Source organism: Nelumbo nucifera, chromosome 1 (assembly GCF_055504915.1).
Source record: "Nelumbo nucifera cultivar China Antique chromosome 1, China Antique-T2T, whole genome shotgun sequence".
NCBI lineage: Eukaryota > Viridiplantae > Streptophyta > Magnoliopsida > Proteales > Nelumbonaceae > Nelumbo > Nelumbo nucifera.
The window spans coordinates 7,287,534-7,305,927 of record NC_142649.1 but is presented as its reverse complement, the minus strand read 5'-3'; the positions used below and the strand labels follow the sequence as shown (position 1 = coordinate 7,305,927).

The 18,394-nt window shown below is 43.4% G+C and overlaps 1 protein-coding gene across 9 annotated transcripts in view; it reads left to right on the top strand.

Moving 5' to 3' along the window:
- Positions 1-18,394, top strand: part of LOC104587004 (rab GTPase-activating protein 22-like) — a 93,261-nt gene that overhangs the window by 70,603 nt on the left and 4,264 nt on the right. For all 9 annotated transcript variants that reach the window (XM_019195956.2, XM_088894766.1, XM_088894768.1 and 6 more), the window contains one exon: positions 4,368-4,769. In XM_019195956.2, coding sequence (XP_019051501.1) covers positions 4,368-4,769 — 402 coding nt within the window. The remainder of the gene's footprint in view (positions 1-4,367; positions 4,770-18,394) is intronic.

The window sequence follows — 18,394 nt, the reverse complement described above, 5'->3', positions numbered from 1 at the left end:
CAGCTCATCTATCAAGGGATTGGAAACTGGTCCTTAACAGTGATGGAGTTCAGTGCCCGGTAATCCACACAAAACCACCAGGAACCGTCCTTCTTTACTAGCAGAACCGGGGACGAGTAGGGGCTGTTGTTGGGTTGTATGAACCCTATTTGCAGGAGGTCTTGGACCAAGTTCTCAATCTCCTGGCGCTGGTAGTATGGGTACCGGTAAGGCTGTACATTGGCTGGTGCCGCCACTGGTAGGATGGGAATCCGATGGTCGTGAACTCTCTCGGGAGGGAGCCCTTGTGGTTCTTGAAAGGCATCGGGGTACTCAGCCAAAACTGCTTGCAGCTGTGGATCTAGACTGCTCATTTTTCCTTCACTGTTCGTGGGCCAGGCGTGCAGGACCCTTTGAACATCAAGGTGGGTCAGATTTGGTCCCAATTGGTTTTGATGATTGAGCTGAGGGTAGCTGGTTGTGGAACCAGCATCCTGGAGCTGCTCAGAGTTATGGTGCGGTCTCCCCTTTGAAACTCCATGGTTAGTTTAGACCAATCACAAATCACCCGCTCTAATTGTTGCAACCAATGTACCCCCAGAACAATGTCAGCCCCACTAAAGGTCAATGTGTACAGATCAACGCAGAAGATTTCTCCTTGGATGGTTAGCTCCATGTCTTTACAGACCCCTTCACATGGTATTTGACTGTCGTTGGCCACTTGGACATTGAATTTAGAGGTGGGTTTAATGGTCACCCCCATTTGAATGGCCAAGTCATCAGAAACAAAATTCATGGTGCTCCCACTGTCCACCAAAATTGCTACCTCCCAGCCCATCAATCTACCCATGACACGCATGGTTTGGGGGGACGTGAGGCCTGTGAGGGCCTGGAGAGAAATCTCGGGTGGGCCAAGCCCAAATATCATATCAAGGCTGGTTGGGCTGTCTTCTTTGAGGCTTTCAGCCGCCAGCTCTCCTTCTTCTGGCCCATCTGTTTGCAACAAGGCCTGTTGGGCCTTGCATTTGTGACCTGGGCCGAACAGCTCGTCACAATTATAACATAAGCCCTTCTCCCTACGGGCCTGCATCTCGGCCCATGTTAGTCTTTTGAAGGGGACGTTGGGCCTAAAGCCCTGGTTCTCAGGTTTAATGGGCCCAGCAGTGGCTAGGTCTAGGCCGCTTCTGTCTTTAGGGCCGCACCCCATCATAGGGGTTCTCAGGAGAGATCCCTGAGAGCGGCTAAATGGTCTTCTGAGTCTGCCCACTTTTTCTTCATAAAGTCTGGCCAGGCCGACAGCAGCCATGACCGTCAGAGGTTGCGTGGATTTCACCTCCACTCTGATATCCTCCCTCAACCCGCCGATAAAACTGCCCAACAGAGCATTTTCCGGCCACCCCTGTACCCTTGAGGATAAATGCTCAAACTCCACCTGGTATTCCCTCACTGTCCCCGTTTGTCTCAATTTTGCCAGTTGCTCATTGTAGTTTTCGAACCCAGTGGGTCCAAAATGCACACATAGGGCATCAGTGAAATCAGCCCAAGTCACTTGGGGGTGTGACCGGTGAAACCACTGGAACCAGAGGATTGTTTCTCCTTCCAGATTGATAGCGGCGGTTGATACCCTCTGATTCCCTGGTATTTCATGGTATTCGAAGTATCTCTCAGCTCTATAAATCCATGGTACAGGGTCCTCACCTAAGAAGCTTGGGAAAGTGATTTTGGTCTGCTGCAACACTCTGCTTCCTCCAGATCTGCCACTGGGCTGTTTGCTGCCCTCTCCTTCCCGGTCCACATTCTCATTGACAGGCGCCTTCTCCAGTTTGGCTAGAACCACTGATAGGGCCGCCTTGATCTCAGTCATATCCCCTTCCAGTTTTTCGATTCTGTCTTCACTAACAGAGGCTCTCGTTCCCACCATGGTGTCATCCCAAGACTGGGCTTTGATACCACTTGGTAGGTTTCTGCCTACCACAGGAGCTTCTTCGAGGGAGGTCAGTCCTCCTACAGAAAGAAAGAGAAGAAACGTTTGATGCTCAAAAAGGTAATCCACTTTATTGCCTTTCAATTATTTATACCCCTTTACATCACATGGGGGGCTAATTCAGTTGTAACTAACTAGCTGACATGGCCCTCTCACATAGGTATTCGGGTAAGGCTGTATGGGTATCATGCTGCTGGGCCGAGCTGTGTCCCTATCATCTTCTTGCCGACTTGAACTGCACCCTTAAGTCCCTTGCTAAAATCAAAATTTCCTTTATCAGTTGCCTGAAGTACCATGTGCCCAGGTTTCCAGTTTGTAGCCATCCTATAACCAGTTTGGAGTCACCTTCCACTTCTTACTGTTGCATATTCTACTGTTTTGCCAATCTGAGACCTTGAAGTAGGGCTTTTATTTCAGCCTGCCCCTAAAGAGTCACCAACCCCTATTGGACCCGAGTAGAGGGCCAGAACTCTTCCTTCCTCATTTCCCACTTCCCGATGGACCTGGATTACCTAGAGAGCTGCCATCAAAATTCAGTTCCACTCTAGCCTGTATGGTTGAGGACCAAATCTCCTGGACTAAAGGAGGAGAGGAAGAGGACGTAGTTATAACCCTCCAACCTCTAATGAAGTCATCATAAGAGAAATCCTTGAAAAGATGCAAGACTTTCAGCCAATGAATGATTTTAATTGTAGTGCCCTCCACAAGTGTTTCCTTGGATTTTTCTTGACCTTGGAAGATCCTATTATTTCCTCTCCTCCCAAACTGGCCAAATGATAGCTGCTCTAGTTATTTTCCACATAACCCTACCCCTTTTCTTTGGTTGATGGAAAAAGCTGGGGCCGAAAAGGCTTGGCATGCACGGGGGGGGGGGGGGGGGGGGGGGGATTCCACCTGCAACCAAAGAGAGAAGAGAACTGGTCCAAAATATAAGAAACAAATAGACAAGATACAAGTCTCACCACTCCTTAAGCAAAGGCAACAAACATTGGGGGATAGGCACCAGTTTGGCCTTTTTCCTTGTAGCACATCCATAGTATTGATCTTTTGAGGAACCAATTCCCAACGAAAAGCCCTAACCTTTGGTGGAACAGGAGTAGACCACACTTCCTTGACAAGAAAAGAACCAGGTACAACAGGAGAATGTAGTAAAGCATTAAAGAACGAAGAGCAAAAGAAGAATCCTGAGGAAGAATCCAGCCAAGTTCTACTATCCGAACAAGACTGATCTAGGAACACTGAAGATAGCAAAGAGAGCATCTCATCTGCACAAGACATTTCTGAATCCCTCAACCCTCTCCTTAGACCTAGATCCCAGGAACCCTCAGACCCATGTAGGGAGAAAATAGCCTTGAATTTGTTTACAGAAAGGGAATACAAAGAAGGGAACATATCCTTCAGGGGAGTGTTCCCGAGCCAGATATCCTCCCAAAACAAGACTTTGTTACCTGAGCATGCATCAAACCTGATGAAAGGATGGAAAGCAAGCACAACTCCAGCGATAGCTTTCCAAGGAGAACAATGGGAAGCCCTTGGGTCAACACCAGCATCCCAACCATTTGCTACCAAGCTATGTATACTCTTAACTACCTTGTGCCATAGACTGTCTGGTTCTAAGGGAAACCTCCACAACCACTTCCCTATCAAAGATGAACTTTTTAACCTAATATTACTGATACCTAAACCCCTTGTTCCCTCTTTCTAGCTACTTCCCACTTCAATCAGTGGTCTTTCTTAGTGTCACCTGGTTCCTAAAGAAAATCTCTCATTATCTTTTCAATCTGCTTTGCAACCTTGGCTGGTAATTTGAAAGTGAACAGGAAGTACACCGGAAGGTTTTCTAAAGTGGACTTAATTAATGTAATTCTGCCCCCTAGGGAGATGTAATTTCTCTTCCACCCTGTTAACCTCTTAGTGAATTTTTCCAATACTGGGTTCCGAAACCTTTCTGACCTAGGATTTCCCCCCAAGGGCAGTCCTAGATAGACCAAAGGCTGATCACTCACCTCACAACCTAGAAATCTAGCCAATGGTCCCTCCTCTTCCTCTTTATTTACTCCCACTAAACAGCTTTCAGATTTGCCTTCGCCTCTGGATACTTACAATTTGCAGATGATATGCAAAATCATATATGATAGAGAAAGTAAAATAATTATTTTCTTTGTGGTCTCTTATGATGCATGTTGATTTTGACATGAATTTAGAAGCATTTATTGCTATACATGTTGCTGAATGCTGAGTAGTTGGTAAATGCTTGGGAAATTTCTGAAATTTTGATAAAAGAAAATCTAATGTGATGAGTGTCACTATCCTTAACAGGTTCTCAACAAATATGCTATTTCATGCTTTTATGATGTAATCTTTCTTTTTATATCGGTAATTCTATGACCATGTCTTTATGCAGATGATGTGGGCTGCAGATTTTGATGAATCTGTGGCTCGTGAGTTAGAGGATCATTGTCTTGAACCATTGGTGGTACTGCTTCCAAAGGATTCAGGTACAGAAACTGGAGATGAAAGTGCGGAGAATGGTAATGGAAGTTCAATTGAAGGCTTACATTCCAAACATGGAAGTTTAGAACGATCCCTGTCTGATGCCAGTGGTATGAAATCAGTGTCAAGTCGTCCCTTTTGTGGATTGACTAGGAATTTTTGGTCAAGGAATGCTCGCATGCAGATCTGCACTGTAGTCTCATCAACAAAAGAAGGGGATGATGAATTACCTGTCTTCTGTGTTGCAGCAATTCTAATCATCAACCGCCAAAAGATCATAAAGGCAACCCATTCAATTGATGATATGATTAAGGCAGGTGCTTTAAATTGAGTGGAATCAGGCTTTAGTTAATTTATGGACAGTTTTTTAATTATCATCCCCAATGAATAATTTTTAATGACCAAATTAAATCACATCAATTAGATCATGTCAACCCTTTTATTAACAGATTCTGTTGCTAACATTGTCAGTGACCTTTGTACCCGTGTAAAATGTAAGCAATTGGATGGTTATTTTGAATGTTGAGGTGAAAGTTTAGGCCTACCACTACAAAGCTTTGGCCCAATACTGTGTTGATGAACATGTTATATGTGTATTTGAAAGGCCCAGATCTATTATATCGAGGCATGAGGATTAGATGTAAGTCAGTCCTCTAATATCAAGATTAAACTTAGTGATTAGCAGAATAGAACAGATCTGAATAACTGTATAAGAGAGGAAGATGGCGAAGAGAAGAGGTAAGAGAAGAAGAAGTCAAATTAATCACCCTTCTCCTCTAACCCTATTTTATTAATCTCTAAAAAATTGATGATGACAAGTATACCCTTAAGTGGGCAGCCAGCTTGGCAGTTACATAAAGAAAATAAAATAAGAACAAATAACAGGCCCATTAAGTGAGGCCCATCAACATAAAATAAAAGATAAAATAAAGGATATCACACGAAAGGCTGTTAGGGCCCATTCGGCCCTGTCTCTTTACACTCCCCCTCAAGCTGAGCATAGATGTCAATCATGCCCAGCTTGCTTATATAGTGTGTCAATTTCCCCCTGGGAACTCCCCTGGTCAAGATATCAGCCAGTTGCTCTTCTGATGTGATAAATGGTAAACAAACTTCTCCTGAAGAGACTCTTTCCCTTATGAAATGCCTATCAACCTCAATGTGCTTAGTTCTGTCATGTTGAATAGGATTATGTGCAATGTTGATAGCAGCTTGGTTGTCACAATAGAGCATCATTGGTTTCTCGTAGTCCACCCCCAATTCCCCTAGAAGGGATCGTAGCCATAGTAATTCTGACACACCATGAGCCATTGCCCTGTATTCTGCTTCAGCTGAAGATCTAGCAACTACTGATTGTTTCTTACTCCTCCAAGACACAATATTCCCAGCAACCAGAGCACAATAACCAGAGGTGGACCTTCTGTCATCAATACATCCTGCTCAATCTACATCAGTAAAGGCTTCCAGCTTCATGTGACCATGCTTAGCAAATAGAATACCTTTCCTTGGAGTACCTTTCAAGTAGCACAAAACCTTTCTGTAGCAGCTAGATGAGTATCTCTGGGAGAATGCATAAACTGACTGATAACACTGACTGCATAGGAAATATCTGGCCAAGTCATGCAAAGATATAACAGCTTCGCAAGTAGTCTCTGAAACACTCCCTTATCAGACAAAAGTTCACCATCTGTGGCAGAAAGCTTATGATTAGGATCAATGGGAGTGGAGATGGGTTTAGCTCCAAGTTTACCAGTTTCAGCAAGAAGATCAAGGACATATTTGCGTTGAGATATGAATATACCATCCTTAGATCGAGCAACTTCAATGCCCAGGAAATACCGAAGATCTCCCAAATCTTTGATTTCAAATTCAGAGTTGAGAAATGCTTTTAGTTTATTGGCCTCTTCAATGTCATTACCCGTGACCACAATATCATCAACATAAACAATCAAGAAGGTCACCAGAGAGTCATTTCTCTTCAAGAACAGTGTATGATCAGATTGTGTTTGAATGTAGCCAAAAGAGACAAGAGCAGCTCGAAATCTCTCAAACCAAGCCCGAGGAGATTGTTTGAGACCATAAATAGATTTATGTAGTTTACACACCTTGCCTTTCATTTCTTTCCCATACACTTCTGGAGGTAGAGACATATAGACCTCTTCATGCAGTTCTCCATTCAAGAAGGCATTTTTAATACCAAATTGGTGTAGGGGCCAGTCAAAAGTAGCTGCTAGAGAAAGTAAAACCCTAACTGAAGTCATCTTAGCTGCAGGAGCAAATTTCTCAAGATAGTCAATGCCATACATTTGGGTGTAACCCTTAGCAACCAACCGAGCCTTAAACCTCTCAACAGAGCCATCAGAGTGATATTTAATAGTAAACACCCATTTACAATCCACTGGTTCCTTCCCTTCCGGCAAGTCTACAATATCCCAGGTATGATTCTTATGCAATGCATCAAGTTCGGTCATCATAGCTTCCCTCCATTCAGCTTGAGATAAAGCTTCCAGTACAGACCTGGGTATCACATGGGAAGAAACAGAGGCAAGAAAAGAGTAGTAGGAAGGGGTGAGAAGGCTGAAAGATAAGTGTTTGGAGATACAATGGGCTATACACTTCCGCTTGCCCTTGCGAAGAGCAATAGGAAGGTCAAGGTCTGGAACAGTCTGAGATGGGTTAGTAGAGGGCTGACCTGTTTCCTCAGGAATGATGAGAGTGGCAAGATGCTCTTCTGAAGGAGTGGAAACAACCTACACATGTCTGAATCTCTGCCTTTGGTACCACCTTTGGAGAGCAGGAGCAGAAGCAGGAAGGGGAGCAGGGACATCAGGGGTAGGTCCAGTGGAAGAGGTGGACTCCCCATGATCGGACTCACAAGGGATGGGAAGAGGAACAGCTAGAGACATAGCAAAGTACTCATCAGATTTCTCCCCCTCAGGAGGAATACTAAAGAAGGGAGTCAACTCTGGAAAGGTGACATCCCGAGATATAAAGCGGGTGCCACGAACTGGATCAAAATAGCAATAACCCTTCTGTGTGGAAGCATATCCCAGAAACACGCACTTGTGAGCCTTAGGTTCAAACTTGTGCCTTTGGTGACTATGAATATGCACATAGCAAGTACACCCAAACACACGGAGAGGAAGAGAAAAGATATCCTCATCCGAGAAGAGAAGACTAAAAGGGGTTTTAAAGCCAAGGACCCGGGAGGGCATACGGTTGATCAGAAAGGTAGCAGTAAGAACAACATCTCCCCAAAACTTCATAGGAACATGGGATGCAAATAAGAGGGATCTCACAACCTCAACCACATGCCTGTTCTTTCTTTCCGCCACCCCGTTTTGTTGTGGAGTGTAGGAACAAGAACTTTGATGAATAACCCCAAAAGTTTCAAGATAGGTGGAGAGGGTTCTCTCAAAATACTCCTTAGCATTGTCAGAGCGGAATATTTTGATACGGGTATTAAATTGGGTGAGGATAAGTTCATGAAAATTTTTCACAATAGCCGGTACTTCATCCCTGGATTTCATGAGATAAATCCAAGTGTAACGTGAATAATCATCAATAAAGAGGATAAAGTACCTGTAACCCCCCATGGTTGGCATTGTTAGACAGTGTATGCCCTTAGCTCTAATCAGAATGATGTACCTTATGACATTTATTGTAAATGAATAAAGTACATATTTGATTCGTGTTATTATGGTATGTTTCTGTGTAATACCCTTAAACTGGACACTTATGAGACTCGTGTTAGTTTAGAATCTTCACAGCCATTGGATAGATTTGGGGAGATTTATCCTGCCAAGGCTGACACTGATGTGCCGCCAAGTTGGTTGGGGTGGCTTGTCTCAGCTGCCAGGGTGAGACCTGAGGTACATTGCAGTGTGGGTTTACTTGAAACCCTGAACCGGACCAGATTTCCAGTATTGCCCTGGACCTTGGAGACTGATGGGCAAAACTGGAAAGTTACACCTGACCCCTAGACTCGATTATGATACTGCACTACGTGTCGGATTGGGCTATCTTTGATATGCCAATCATGAGATCCTTAGAGGGGGTCAAAACCTGGGTATCTTGGGACAGCCTGAGAATTCATCTGAGTGGGTGATCATAGTGACAGGATCAGCCCCTTTGTCGGACAAAGGTAATGATCGGGGATGCACTCTCTCTGATGGAAACCAAGACTGCCAGCAGTCGATTTCAATCGTTGAAATTTGTTTTTGCAAAATATATTTATATAAAGATATACATATATATTATGGTTTCAAAATGTTTGCAAAAGGTTTTATTTCCCGGGATCCATGTGAGTAGAGAGTGCAACACTGTTCCTTGCAGCCGAGGGAGAGGTCCTCTCTTGTTGGGCAGTGTTTGATCATTATGGGCTGAGAGGTTAAGTGTAAGACCATTGAGGGTAATACCTGATGGGCTAATCTTGCATCTGCCCACAGTCTCTGGGCTTTTATAAGGTGGCTTGGCCCAGGGACCACTTAGTGTAAGTGTTGGGCCCGTTAAGAGCCCATGGTGATGGGCTCAGGGGTTCACTGCCCACAACAGTGAATTCGACCAAGCCTTGTAATAGAGGCTAGACTGAACCCATGTGGCTGATGTGTAGATCAATGTTTGGGTCCCACGCCATACAAAGAAGCCCAACTGGGCAGTAGTTTGGAGGGTTACTGAGCACATAGACTTGGCCCATTTCGAACTGGTCTAATTTGATTAGTTAAAGCAAGGGCTGATCTGGGATTGGATCAGCAGATAGGATAGGGAGTTTTCCCTATCCACTCAGAGAGTCCAGATTTGAATACAGATTTGGATCTGGAAAGCTCCTAATGAGATTAGGAGAGCTGATCTAATCTATAGATAAGATAAGGATCTATCCTTATCACTTAAAGAGAGTCCAGATTCAAATAAGGATTTGAATAAGGAAACTCCTAATGGGATTAGGAGCTGATCTCTTTAAGTCTATAAAAGGAGGAGGGGGCGAACCATTCAGAAGATATCTCAAAACCCCAGGCATCAGATCTTAGATCACACAGAGAGAAGACAGCAACAGTGTGACTGTGCCATCTTCTCCCTGCGTTCTCCTCCAGTTGCTACCAATTGCCAGTTCGATCTCCATTCTTGTAGGAGCGATCAAGAATAGTTCTTTATATCAGTCTTTGGAGAAAGGCTGATCTGAAGTCGTGCTCACAGCCTCCATCGAATTCTTGTTGAATTGTTCGGTTCTTGGGAAGAACACTGCTGATTTTGCTCCACCCTACACTGTGTCATCTTTAGTGGGAGCAGTCTTTGGAGATTTCTTTGGGCGTGAACACCTTCATTGGAAGATACTATTTCTTCGTATCAGGTATCTCCCTCTCCTACCTTTTGGTTTCAGATTTGGTCCGGTTCTTGGTTCAAGATTGATCCTTGAAAATGCAGATTTTCTAAAACAAGGAATATGATTCCCAGATGGGAGAGAGAGAAATTTTTGAAATTTCGCCCAACCTACTTGCGGGGTTCGGCCATCCATATGATGGATCTCTCATCCCTTCAGGCATGTGATATGGCCCCCACACATCAGAGTGAACAATATGGAAAGGAGAAAATGATCTTTTATTGCTAATTGAATAGGAATGTCTACAATGCTTTGCCAGCTCACATGATTCACAATGAAGACTCGATAAAGACACTCCTTTAAACATATCTGGGAACATATGACTCAAAGCAGAAAATGACATAATAAAATTTTGTTAACAGACTCTGACACGACTGACTCTAAGGCAACTCCATGAAGTGGTCCCAAAGCTTGATCTGGTGTGTCCAGCAAGTATATTTCGTTCGCCTCATGGCCACTCCTAATCATCCTCCGAGACTGTAGGTCCTGAAAAACACAATGAGTGGGAAAGAAAGTTATGTTGCAATTCATTGACTTTGTTAAGCTACTAACAGATAAGAGGTTCGTGTTAAGCTTAGGGACATGAAGAACAGAAGATAAGAATAGGGTGTCAGAGGTCTTTATATCACCTTTACCAGAGATGGGGGCAAGGGACCCATCGGCAAGGGATATTTTTTCTTTCCCAGAGAGGAGGTGATATGAGCAAAACAGGTTAGATAGGCTGGTCATATGGTCTGATGCACCGGAATCAATAATCGAAGGGATTTTTTTATTACCTGAAGCTGAAGCATGATTCGCAGAAGCACGAGTACCTAAGTGAGCAAAAGCCGATGAAGATGATGTACTGTTGGAAGGGTGAGTTGAAGAAACCGTAGCTTCTAGGTGATTTAGGAGCCTCCCATACTTCTCAAAATCCAGCTTCATTGCAGCCAACTGCTCAATAGTTGATTTTTCTTCGCTTTCCTTACTTCCCCCTTCAGACACTGTAGCAGCATTAGCAGTCTTGGATTTTTCCACCTGACTGCCCTTCTTAGGGTTATTATTGTTCTTAAACCTATCAGGAAGAAGTTCAGGATGGAGCTTCCAGTAGGTGTCCTTTGTATGTCGTGGTTTCTTGCAATATTCACACATTTGTTCTCTTTTCTCAGTAGGGCCCTTCGGTTTCATTCCCGCATGTGCAAAATGTTCTGTAGATGGACTCTGCAACTGCACCTGCCGCCTACTCTCCTCACTACTTATCATAGCATATGTCTGTGAAAGAGTAACCTCATCCCTGGCCAAAATGTTCTGTCTGATAATATCAAACTCAGGGTTGAGTTCAGTGAGAAACTCAAACACCCTATTTCTCTCCACTAGTTTTCTATACATTTCAGCATCCTTTTTACTCTCCCATACCACTGTCTCCATAACATCAATTTCCTGCCATAGGGATTTTAGTATAAAGTAGTAGATTGTCACACTCTTCTCCCCCTGTCTCGGGTTCTTCATATCACTTTTCAATTTATATGCTCTGGCTACATTCAGTTTCTGTGAATAGGTCTCAGTTACACTGTCCTATATCTCCTTAGTCAAAGACATCTAGAGATAGTGTTGGCTTATATGGGGTTGCATAGAGTTGACTAACCATCCTATAACAGTATAGTTCTCTTGCATCCATCTTTCAAATTCAGAGTCTATTTCTTCGGGTTTCACCTTGCTACCTGTGAGATACCTGAGTTTTCCTCTACTACAAACATAGATTTTCATAGACTGTGCCCAAGCAAGATAGTTCGTCCCATCAAGCTTAATTGTGGTAACACTAGTCAAAACGGAATCTACTGAAGCAAGTCCAGAAATTGGCACCTGCTTGAACTCACTTCCGTATGCCTCCATTAATCAAATGGAAATCAAAGAACATAAAATTTTGACTATGTAAATGTAGAGAACACTGATGTGGGTGCCACAGCTGTGGTCCCACTCTGTCCGTAGGGTAGAATGTATCTAGTCATAGCTGATGGTCAATCTGTTATTCTGTTATTCTAGTTGTTATTTACTTTTCAGTTTTATATTGTTATGTGTTATGATGTAAACACCAAGGACAAATGTGTCCTTTCAAGTAACTAGCATAACATATAAATATTAAATTGAAGTGGCGGCGGCAGAACATTGAGATTCTGTCCTTCCTTTCAAAGCCTGTGTTCTACTGCTCACTACTCTTTCTCCTCTTTCTTCTTCACTTTCTCTTCTTTTCGAACCTGAAGTTTCTTAGTGCTCAAGACTGATAGCAGTCTTGAACAACTACATGGTATCAGAGCAAGGTTAGGGTTTCTCATGTGAGTCTAATACCAGCCGGCCACATGAGAATCTCCTAGGACTGGAAGCTGAAAAGGAGGAGTTCGCAGACTGATTCTTGGAGATCGCCAGCAGTGCTAGCAGCTGTTGGAAGATTGTTATGGTTGCAGAGTATTGGTGGTCAGGAAGGATCAGAGAAGACTAGAGTTCGGGTAACCTTAGAAGGCAGCAAACAATTTTTCCTTGTAAGTTATTTATTTTCTAGGAGAAGTTCTATTAGAGAAGATAGGTTGGACCTATCTGGAGAGGGAGGCTGAACCATTCTAGGGTTTTCTCTCTTCGATTCTCTAGGGTTTTACAACAAACCCTACTGTTGGGCCAAACTGTCTCAGCTTTGTTTCTCTCTGCTCTAGGGTTTGAAAGTGATCTTGCGGCAAGCCCTAGTGTTAGACTGAACCTTGCGATCTACCTAGAGCTGTCCTCAAGTTTATTGTTAGCATTGATCAGATTCTAGGGTTTCATATTAACCCTACTGCAAGTCTATCTATACAGTACTGATTGGATTGTGCAACTGAATTGTTCACTTTAAAAACTGATTAAAACCCTAATTCTGCCAAGCATATCAGACCTACTTCTAAGCTGTTTTTCAGAGTTTTTTGGGGTTTTCGAACTCTCTTAAGGGGTTAGAGCTCTACAGACAGCTACTGTTGTGTTGGCTAGTTGGTTTCAGATCAGAGTTATCCCAGTTTTGTGCACATACACTGTGAATACAGACCAGGCCTATACTGTTTTTTGATTGTGATTGGTAGTCCAAGTGCTGTTTTGAGACTTGACAGAAATGGAGTTTAAAATCAGGTAGAAAGCAACTTTGGGAACATCAGTTATGGTAGTGTTTCTGAGATGGGTGGTCAGATTACAACCGTAAAGTTTGATGAATCAAACTATTTGGAATGGGCCCAATCAGCCGTGATGGCTATTGGGGGAAGAGGTAAATTAGGGTACCTCTTGGGAGATATGAAAGAACCCCCCAAGGGAGACCCTACATATACCAAGTGGATCCAAGAAAACTACTTGGTTATGACATGGCTATGTAATTCTATGCAGCCTCATATTAGCCGAAATTACTTGTGGGCAAAGACAGCTAAGGAGATATGGGATGTTATGAAAGAAACTTATTCCCAACCCCTTAATGTCGCCAGAGCATATGAATTGAAATGTGAAGTGAAAAATCTTAAACAAGGAGAGAGACCGGTTTCAGTATATTTCTCTACCTTGCAGTCCCTGTGGCGTGAGATTGATCACTTAGAGACTCTTGAGTGGGAGAGTCCCAAAGATGCACAGATATATAGAAAGCAAGTTGAGACAAACCGGGTATTTGAGTTTCTGGCAGGCCTAAATTCAGAGTATGATATTGTGCGGCAACAGATTTTGACTAGAGACAGTGTGACTCTCTCTCAGGCATACTCATTCGTACACAGTGAAGAGACCAGAAGGAAAGTTATGATGCAACCTCAGCCCCCCACACCAGCCTTTGTAGCGGTCACACCCAAATCAGAGGGTGATTCAGAGAAACAGGAGGAAGGAAGACAAGAAGGATGTGGTATGTGAACATTGTAAGAAGCCCAAACATACAAAAGAAACATGTTGGAAACTGCATCTTCACTTGGTTCCTGCGAAGTTGAGAAGCAAGAAGGGCACTGCTCATGTGGTCGTGAACACTGATTCAGCATCCTCATCTAGCACAAAAGGAACATCTTTAGAGACCTTAGCTGCAGTTCGGGCTGCCCTAATACAGTTAGAAAAGGAAGTTGGAAATTCAGCTCAGCCACCGCAGTCACCATCAGCCCCTGCCACATCTGCCTTCGCACATTCAGGTACTCGCCTACCATGCCTCAGCTCCAGGTACTACTGAACCTTGTTGGGTAATAGATTCAGGAGCATCCGATCACATGACTAGCTTGCCTTCACTGTTTACCGCTTACCATTTGTCTTCTGGTAGGGATAAAGTATCTATTGTTGATGGCTCCCTGGTTCCTATTTCTAGGAAGGGTGACATCAAGTTATCAGATACTATCTCCTTGTCATCTGTCTTGCATGTTCCTAAGCTTGATACTAACCTTCTTTCAGTCAGTAGTACTACCAAGCATATGAACTGCTCAGTAACCTTCTTCCCTGACTGATGTGTTTTTCAGGACTTGGAGACGAAGAAGGTGATTGGGACTGGCCGTGAGACGAATGGGATCTATCTGCTCAGGGAGAGGTTCCGTCAGGAAGAGTCAGTAGAGAAGATGTCTTTTGTTTCTCAGAGTGTGAGTCCGGTTATGCTTTGGCATAACCGATTAGGTCATTTGTCCTTTCGGTCTCTAAAGAGTCTGTTTCCAGCTTTATTTGAGTCTATTGAGTTGTCTCAGTTGCAGTGTGAAAGTTGTGAGTTTGCTAAGCATTGTAGAAAGCCTTATTTATTGAGTAATAAAAGGAGTGATAATTTTTTTGATATTGTGCATACTGACGTTTGGGGGCCTTATCACATCCCTTCCATGGGTGGGTACAGATATTTCTTGTTATTTGTTGATGACCATACCCGTTTTTCTTGGGTTTATCTCATGCGTTCACGAGATGAGGTACCTTCCCTGACCCAAAACTTTTACCAAATGATCCTAACCCAATTTGATGCCAAGATCAAAGTTCTCAGATCTGATAACGCAAAGGAATACTTTGCTAAACCATTGACATCTTATCTTCTTCATCATGGGGTTATCCACCAGAGCTCTTGCCCTCATATACCTCAGCAGAATGGAGTTGCCGAAAGGAAGAATAGGCACATCTTGGAAGTGGCTAGAAGTCTCATGTTTACTTCCAATGTTCCTATTCGCTTCTGGGGTGATGCTATCCTCACGGCGGTATATCTTATTAATCGGGTTCCTTCCCGGGTCCTTGATATGAGATCTCCTTTTTCCCTTCTATACCCACGTGAGGACTTGTTTTCTATTCCCCTTAAAACATTCGGTTGTACCTGCTTTGTTCAGCTTCTCGGACCCCATCACTCCAAGTTCGAACCCAAAGCCTCCAAATGCATCTTCCTTGGTTATGCACAAACTCAAAAGGGTTATTGCTGCTATGATCCTGTTTCAGGGAGGAAGTTTGTCTCCATGGATGTCACCTTCTTTGAGGAGACAGTGAGAGTAGGGGTTTGAGTCCTTGTCTTCAGGGGGAGAGCAGTGAGAGTAGGGGTAGTTCCTTTACCTATTCCATTGGGTGATGAGAGCTGCAATGGTGAGGGCGGTCAGAGGGATCAGGAGTTGAGGGGGAGCTGCAATGGTGAGGGTGGTCAGAGGGATTAGGAGTTGAGGGTCTATCACAGGCGGTGCAAGCAGGTTGATCCCGATCATCAGCAGTCCAGGCCAGCTCCAATCTCATTTGCAGCTCTAGGTCCAGTTATTACAGTCCTAGGGCCCACAGAGACTTCCTCTATTGTTGCCATTTCACCTCCTACAGATGACCTTGACCTTCCGATTGCAGTCCGTAAAGGGAAACGACATTGTACCACATCTACAGCCCACTATATTTCCCATTTTTTATCCTATGATCGCCTATCTCCTACCTACAGGTCCTACCTTAGTTCCATTTCCAATGTCCCTATTCCAAGAACAGTGCAAGAAGCCCTATCCATCCCGAAATGGAAAGATGCAATGCAGGTTGAGATGGATGCTCTGTTGAAAAATAACACCTAGGAGGTAGTTGATCTGCCCAAAGGAAAGAAACCAGTTGGATGCAGGTGGGTATTTACTGTGAAGCATAATGCAGATGGATCCATTGAGAGGTATAAAGCTCGGTTAGTTGTAAGAGGGTTTACATAGACTTATGGCATAGATTACTTGGAGACCTTTTCCCCGGTAGCCAAGATGACCACCATTCGAGTCCTATTATCCCTTGCATCAAGTGACACTTGGCCTTTATACCAAATAGACGTGAAAAATGCTTTTCTAAATGGAGATCTGCAGGAAGAAGTTTACATGCGTTTGCCTCCTGGATCCTATGATGCAGAAACAGGTAAGAAGGTCTGCCGGCTCAACAAGGCTTTGTATGGTTTAAAACAGTCACCTAGGGCTTGGTTCGATAGATTCAGACTAGCCCTTAGGAAGTTTGGTTATGTACAGGCCCAGTATATGTTGATGATATTGTGGTCACAAGGAATGATAGCCATGAGATTGAGTCCCTTAAACAGCTCCTTCATCAAGAATTTGAGGTGAAAGACCTTGGTGTACTCTGGTATTTTTTGGGTATTGAGGTTGCTAGATCCAAACAGGGGATCTTTATCTCTCAGAGGAAATATGTCCTAGACCTGTTGGCAGAAACTGGAAAGTTAGGTGTCAAGCCTGCAGATACACCAATTGAACAGAACCACAGGATTAGTGCAGAGAGTGGGGAGCTTCTTGAAGACAAGATTATGTTCCAGTGATTGGTAGGAAAGCTCCTATATCTCTGCCTCACTCGGCCAGATATTACTTATGCTGTTAGTGTTGTTAGCCAGTACATGCATTCTCCTAGAACCACACATCTTCTTGCGGCAGAAAGAATTTTAGCCTACTTGAAGAGATGCTCGGGTAGGGGTATACTGTTCAAGAACAATAACCACATGAAGGTGGAGGTCTATACGGATGCCGATTGGGCTGGGAGTGTTGATGACAGAAGGTCTACCTCAGGATATTGTGCCCTTGTGGGAGGAAACCTTGTCTCCTAGAGAAGTAAGAAACAAAGTGTTGTCTCCCGGTCTAGTGGCTGAAATCCTATGGCTAAGATCTCTACTTGAGGAGTTAGGTATTTGAGTATGAGAAGCCCCTGATGCTGTATTGTGATGATCAAGCAGCCATTAATATAGCACATAATCCAGTGCAGCATGACAGAACCAAACACATTGAAGTTGACCGCCATTTTGTACGAGAGAGGGTATCATCTCAAGAAGTATGCCTCCCTTACATCACATCCAGTATGCAACTAGCAGACATCCTCACTAAAGCCGTATCAAGAAAGAAGCTAGAAGCGGATCTATCCAAGTTGGAAATGATGAACATTTACTCCCAACTTGAGGGGGAGTGTAGAGAACACTGATGTGGGCCCCACAGCTGTGGTCCCACTCTGTCCGTAGGGTAGAATGTATCTAGTCATAGCTGATGGTCAATCTGTTATTCTATTATTCTAGTTGTTATTTACTTTTCAGTTTTATATTGTTATGTGTTATGATGTAAACACCAAGGGCAGATGTGTCCTTTCATGTAACTAGCATAACATATAAATATTAAATTGAAGTGGCGGCGGCAGAACATTGAGATTCTGTCCTTCCTTTCAAAGCCTGTGTTCTACTGCTCTCTCACTACTCTTTCTTCTTCACTTTCTCTTCTTTTCGAACCTGAAGTTTCTTAGTGCTCAAGACTGATAGCAGTCTTGAACAACTACAGTAAACTTACTTGAAGTCAAACCAGAACTTGGGTGCTTGAAAAACTAGGGTTTTGCTCCGTCCAGCAGATAGAAGGAAGAGAGAAGACACTGCCGCACCCACCAGACTAACCCAAACTCTTCCAAACTTGAACTGCCCTCCTTAAGCAGTCACAAGACACCTTCCAAGCACAGAGCGCCACACCCAAGCTTCACCTTTCCTGGTAACCTCGAAAATCTCTAGTCGGCTAGGGTTTTGGGTAGCAGCAAAACAGCATCACTTCTTGGCAAAATCTGGCCAGAACTAAACTCTCCAAACCCTTCTACCAACTAGGTAAGTGATTCTCTATACTATAGAGAACCTATCTCTCCATACACTCTCTTGATTTTAGAGTGTACAGGAACAAAGAAAAAAGAAGGAAGAGGAACTGAACCCGCTCTGATACCAAGATGTAAATCAGTCCTCTAATATCAAGATTAAACTTAGTGATTAGCAGAATAGAACAGATCTGAATAACTGTATAAGAGAGGAAGATGGCGAAGAGAAGAGGTAAGAGAAGAAGAAGTCGAATTAATCACTCTTCTCCTCTAACCCTATTTTATTAATCTCTAAAAAATTGATGATGACAAGTATACCCTTAAGTGGGCGGCCAGCTTGGCAGTTACATAAAGAAAATAAAATAAGAACAAATAACAGGCCCATTAAATGAGGCCCATCAACATAAAATAAAAGATAAAATAAAGGATATCACACAAAAGGCTGTTAGGGCCCATTCGGCCCAGTCTCTTTACAGGATTTTGCATTTCTCTCCATGAGTGGATATATATTTATATTCTATTTCTCTAAGATATTATAT